General features: G+C 50.1%; 1 protein-coding gene across 4 annotated transcripts in view; it reads left to right on the top strand.

The window, feature by feature from the left end:
- LOC102725759 (BOS complex subunit NOMO1) overlaps positions 1–6154 on the top strand; it is a 66218-nt gene that overhangs the window by 53550 nt on the left and 6514 nt on the right. For 2 of the 4 annotated variants that reach the window (XM_081819947.1, XM_081819946.1), the window contains exon 31: positions 859–1006. In XM_081819947.1, coding sequence (XP_081676073.1) covers positions 859–990 — 132 coding nt within the window. In that variant the 3' untranslated portion in view covers positions 991–1006. Of the gene's footprint in view, positions 1–858; positions 1478–6154 lie in introns of those variants that run through there. The other 2 variants (XM_081819945.1, XM_081819944.1) reach the window with 2 other exon arrangements.

Here is a 6154-nt window from a genome sequence, read left to right as displayed (position 1 = left end):
TGACATCTTCACAATATTTGTTCTTCTAATCCATGAGCATGGGATGTTTTTCCATTTTTTTGGTGTCATCTTCAGTTTCTTTTATAAGTGTTTTATAGTTTTCAGGGTACAGGTCTTTTATCTCTTTGTTTAGGTTTATTCCTAGATATCTTACGGTTTTCGGTACAATTGTAAATGGAATAGATGCCTTGATTTCTCTTTCTGCTGCTTCATTATTGGCATATAGAAGTGCAACAGATTTCTGTACATTGATTATGTATCCTTTGACTTTACTGAATTCATGTATCTGTTCTAGCAATTTTGTGTTGGAGTCTTTCAGGTTTTCTACATGGAGTATCAAGTCATCTGTGAATAGCGTAAGTTTGACTTCTTCTTTGCCGATTTGGATGCCTTTTTTTCTTTTTGTTGTCTGATTGCTGTGGCTAAGAGTTCCAGTACTCTGTTGAATCAAAGTGGTGAGAGTGGACATCCCTGTCTTGTTCCTGCCCGTAGAGGAAAAGCTCTCAGTTTTTCCCCAGTGAGGATATCAGCTGTGGGTCATTTGTATGTGGCTTTTATGATGTTGCAGTATGTTCCCTCCAGCCCTACTTTGTTGAGGGTTTTTATCAAGAAAGGGTGCTGTACTTTGTCAAATCCCAGACCTCCTTTCAAGGCCATTAACCTCTTGTGACAACTTCCCTAATCCTCAGTCGCCCTCTCTCTCCTGACCCTCCCCAGTGCAAAGGTCTCGGCTTTGTCTTGAACCTGGGTGGTGGCCTGGCAGAAGAAGGAGGTATACGGACATGTGAGGCTCCAGTGTCCCTGTGCGCAGAAGTGTTCTCCTGGCATCCCCTTTTCTCACTCTCTCTCTCTTTCTAGCTCATTCCCTTGCTGTTGCAGTTGACAAGTCGACTGCAGGGCGTCCGAGCTCTTGGCCAGACAGCCTCTGACAACAGCGGCCCAGAAGATGCGAAGAGACAAGCCAAGAAACAGAAGACAAGGCGGACGTGAGGAGGAAGAGGGACAGGTGAATCTCAGTCAGGACAGGCCACCGCCAAGGGGCCACCAGCCGCCCTTGGCGTCAAGCGTGCATTTGACTGAGCTCAGCCCGAGCTTTCTGCCCTGCGCTCGCTGCCCGGGCCTGCCTTCCCCCCCCCGCCCCCCCCAGCCCCTCGGTGCAGTGCCATGAATAGACCCTCCTGTCACTCTGCTGAGCACAATTTATTTTCTGAGTTGAAGATAATTTATTATTTTTTGTCAAAAAGTATTTAAGCTGTGCTAGTGGTGTGAGAATGTATCTCTTAATCTTCAGCATTCGGTTTGCAAGGATTCCAGTAAACTACAGGTTTTCGGTCTGCTCATGAAGAACCTGTCGGATTTGCCTTGTCCCTTAACTTCCCTCTGCGTCTGTGACCCCTGCTGGAAACCGCACAACCTGTAACTACTACTAGGAGGGTTGGTGAGGAGGTAAAAATCAATAAAGTCACCCATTCATGTATGTTGTAGCACACCTCGGATGTATGTCTTCCGTGACGTTGGCATAAAGCAGGGGTCACGCAGGTCCTGAGGGAAGGGCCGGGCCAAGAAAGTTCTCAGCAAGGGGGAGGTGGCCCACGGCAGCCGTCTTTGGTCTCAGCGGTAGGAGAACAGGGGAGGGAAGGATTTGTGGCAACATGAGGCGTGTGCCCACCCCGTCTAAAGGAGCCGGAGCATCTGGGCTCCAGCTCACCGGTGCTCTGTTGGAATGTGGGGAGCGAAGCCAGAAAGACAACATTTTGGGTGAAACCGAAGTGTTAAATGTTTGTGACCAATTCAATTTATTAAAAAAAACCACACAAACCGAACAAAATGCATCTGTGGGATGGGTGAAGCTTGAAGCCTGCGCATTTGCATAAGGGATCCACAGGAAGTCCCAGCATTTGCTGAGCACCGCAGTTGACCGGGGATGTGAAGGTGCGGGGAGCCGATGACACTCAGGCTGAGACCACATCTGCTTCATTTCTTGTTGTATCCCTAGCTCTTAGTGTGTACTGAGCATGTGTAAGGAGTGAACAAGTGCATGCACACATGGATCTGTGGGCACACAGCGCCTGTCTTCACAGAACGCACTCATCACTGAGTGGAAGACCAGTTGCTCAGGGGACAAGGACTGTGTGGTGACCTGAGGGCTTCCTGGCAGAGGAAGCTCAAGTGGCCGTGGGAGCCTGGGGGTGCAGAGCAGGGGTCTGGTCCCCCTGAGTGTTTACAGGGGGCTTCCTGGACGTGATGTTTAAGTCGGGAAGGATAGGGAATGGAGAGAGGAAAAAGAGGGTGCAAGGTCTTGTTAGGTGTCACTTGCCAATGCAGGAAGTTAACTCTCGGAGATCTGGGACAGATGAGCTATGTAATCCAATTCTTGGAGTGTTTTCTAACTCTTATTCCAAGTGGACACCCAGAAACATCCCTTTTAAATGTTAATGGGGCTTTTTATTGACATGGTGTAAAGGTTAAGAGCTTGTGAAAGATACTACTAAATGTCACTATGTTCCAGCCAGTTCCGGCCGCCGCCGGTAAGTGGCAGTGTTCCCCCACCACTGGCCGCGGGTCACCCGGGGTTGTGCCCACGCTTCTAAAAGGCTCTGCTCCCAGTGGGGGGAGAAAGCGGATGCATTTCTCAGTTCATTCGAAAGGTGGGCTTACTCTGTTGTCTGTAATTTTCTCATATTCGGGCACTCTCGGGACAGAATTCCTCTGATTTCCCCTGGGAGGTGGACAGGTTAATGGTGTTAGAGGATTTTGAATGGGACCAAAGTTCCCCGAGAAGTTTTTTTTTTTTTTTTTACCTTGGGAAATTTTTTAAGTATCCAAAACAATGGGTTCTTCACTTCCACTGCTTGCACATTTTTGCTTATTGAAGGGGCCATAAAACTTCACTTAGGACACCCCCAAAGACCTTCAGAGAAGTGTCATTCTCAGGTGCTGGCTTCCCTTGGCTCCTGTGGGTTTTCTTGTTTTGAATGTTGTCAAGCCACCAGCGAGGAGGATTGTTGGGCGTGGGGGGATGGGAAGGGCTGACGGTGCGCAGGTGGGCAGAGGGAAGAGGCAGTCCTGTGTTAACTCTGAACGGTCTTCCTGTGAGGAAAGAAGATTCATGAGAGTAGGCCAAGGTGAGTGATTGCCATCCTGGGGGAAGAGCGCCAGCAGGAAAGACCCGCCTTCTTTGAGTGGCCACCATGTGCAGGGCACCGCGTGCATGGTTCGTTGGATCTTCGTGACCTTGTGAAGCGTACGTGTTTCAGTCCCATTTCACAGAGGAGGACACTGAGACTTGAAGATCTCACAGCTACTAAGTGGCAGAGCTGGGAGTCGAACCCAGGCCCAAGAGTTGTTGCTCCCCCGCTACACAAAAGCAACAATGTGGTTCCATGCTGGGTTGTCTGGGGCTAGTTCAGGGGTTTAGAGAAGGAATGCCATGTGCGGGAGAGGTGGGCGTACCTGTGGTAAAGTCAGTCAGCCCGGTGACATGTAGCAGTGTGTGCAACGGAGGGTTGGGTCATGGAGGGACCTCAGCATTGTTTCTGGGAACAAAGAACTGTATGACTAGACACTTAAACCCAGTTCCTTAATAGGATTTCCCTTTCCTTAAAAGCTGGAGCATCCCAAAGGGAAGAGTTGGGCAGGACTTGGGGGACAAAGTGGTTGCATTCCGTTGAGCCTGAGGCTGAGTGTGCATGAGGGGTGAGAACCATATCTTAGCCACCTGCATTTCCAGCCCCCGGCACGTGGTAGGCGCTTGGGACAGGTACCAGCCTCAAGAGGGGCCCCAGTGACCCTATGTGGTCCCTTCCTGTGGCTGAATTGGGGCTGGCCTGGTGTGGTCAATGGAATGAGGCAGAAGTGGGGGGTGATGTGTGACTCTCAGGCTTGGTCAGGAAAGGCGTCATGCCTCCCACTTTGGCTCTGGGTGCAGCCAGCCTGCCTGCCTTGCGTGAGGGTCCTCATGCAGTCCTGTGGAGAGGAGCTGAGCCCTGTGGCCAGTAGCCCATCCAGCCTCCCAGCCACCTGCGTAAGGCACCTTGGAAGTGACCCTACAGCCCCAGTCAGGCCTTTGGATGATGCAGCCCCAGCCGACATCTGACTGCAGCCACTTCAGAGACCCCAAATGTGTGCTGCCCAGCCGAGCTCCTCCCAAATCCTGACCCACAGAATCTGTGAGTACTGTACATGATTGTATTAGGCCTCTAAGTTTTGGGGTAACTTGTTCTGCAGTGTTACGTAGCCGGTACTGTTCCACGGTGACTGAGAGACTCCCAGCAGATTGATGCATTTCTGCTTGTGTGTTAGTCTAGGCTTTCTTGGTTTCAAGTAATAGAAACCCAACTCCAACTAGCTTAAGCAACATGGGCCATGTCATTGATGATGTAATTGAAGAATCCAGGCTTAATGCATGGCTGGATCCAGGGTCTGTCTGGCTCTGCTCCCCTTTCTGTGTTGACCTTGCTCTTTGCTCCATCAAGGCTGTATGAGCAGGACTCCGCAATGGGCTCTGAGAGACCACTTTGTGGAAACTGACAGACGGTTTAAACTGGCCCCAGGCCATTTGCTCAGTCACTGCTCTCCCTGAGGCAGGGGCAGGGGCAGGCGCTAGGTGCACAGGACAATAGTTAACTGTGAGTGGAGTCTGGGAAACTGGCCTTTGGCTTCTGCCAATCTGTCGTGCATCTATAGAAGACAGATGCCCAGAGTGTCAGGCCTGACATCATCCCGATTTGTAGGCCCGACAGAAAGGGAACTTCATCTTGAGGCAACATGTGTCAGTCCTGGGGAAGCGGCGAATTACAGAATCGCTGGGGCCTGGCAGACCTGAGCCATGCCTACATCATGCCATTGGCAGCCACCATGACCGGGGTGCTGCATTTCCCAGAGAAGTAGGTGTTGTATGAGCAAAACCAAGAGAAGTCAGCTCCATTTTCTTTAAGACTTGATGACAAGGCCTGGTTGAAGTCACCCACGATTTTGGGCTTTATCTTTTCATTAGCAAAATGACCAAGACCTTATCATGACATAGAGGAGGGAGAAATTAATCCAACTGTGGACTTACTGTGTGCTAGGCCAGGAGGCTCCTTTCCAACCCTGGAACTTGGTGGAGTGGGGGAAGGTAGGATGTGACTTCTCCCTCCCTGCTTCTCAGTGTATCATGCTTCATGATACAACGGGGGATCGTGGTTAGATCATTAACATTTTTTTTTAAAGATTTTATTTATTTGACAGAGAGACACAGCGAGAGAGGGAACACAAGCAGGGGGAGTGGGAGAGGGAGAAACAGGCTTCCCGCTGAGCAGGGAGCCCAGTGTGGGGTTCGATTCCAGGACCGTGGGATCATGACCTGAGCCGAAGGCAGATGCTTAATGACTGAGCCACCCAGGTGCCCCAATCATTAACATTTTAACTACACTCCTGCTATAATGGACACCTGGGGTCATTTAAGATGCCACCTGTTTTCATATCCTTTTGGATGGATGAATTTTTTTCACTGTTCCACTGTGTAGATGAAAACAGCACCCTCCCTTGCATTTGCTTTTTGGAATCTGAAGATTTTGTAAAACAGATGAATGCGTTAGAACAAGTGGTCCCCAGATCTGTGCAGAATCCAGGCCTCTGGAGACTGCTGGCTGCCCCTCCCTGTCTAGTCTCTGCAGGCGAGCCGTTGGCAAGGGGAAGGAGGCCCACAGCTGCTGCATTTTCACCCTGTGATGGCTCTTTGAGCCGAGAGGAAGAGGTGGCCAACAGCAGCTGAGTGGTCAAAATTGGGATGGGCCTCTCTTGCCTCCTTTTCCTAGGCCGGGGTGGGCAGGAATAGGGAGAAAGAACACTTTCCTGCCTACTAAAAATGCTTCTTTCCTTGTACACTTGCAAGAGTGCCTCACCTAAGTGACGACTCATACTCAATTATAGTGGCAAAGATCTGTTCACATATGAAGATGAGCTCTAAGACTTGGATTGGTTGGGTGCAGGGGTCTGCAAACTATAACCCTGGGGCCAAATCTGGTTTTCCACCTGTGTTTGCAAATAAAGCATCATGGGAACACAGCCATCCCTGTTCATTTACAGATTGTCCATGGCTACAATGGCAGAAGTGAGTAGTTGTGGCAAAGATTGTATGGCCTACAAAGCCTAAAATCCTTACTATGTAGTC

Source organism: Leptonychotes weddellii, chromosome 5 (assembly GCF_054177405.1).
Source record: "Leptonychotes weddellii isolate Sample4059 chromosome 5, ASM5417740v2, whole genome shotgun sequence".
In the NCBI taxonomy this organism is placed as follows: domain Eukaryota; kingdom Metazoa; phylum Chordata; class Mammalia; order Carnivora; family Phocidae; genus Leptonychotes; species Leptonychotes weddellii.
Note: the sequence above shows the minus strand (reverse complement) of the source record. Positions and strands in the feature narration are given on the sequence as shown.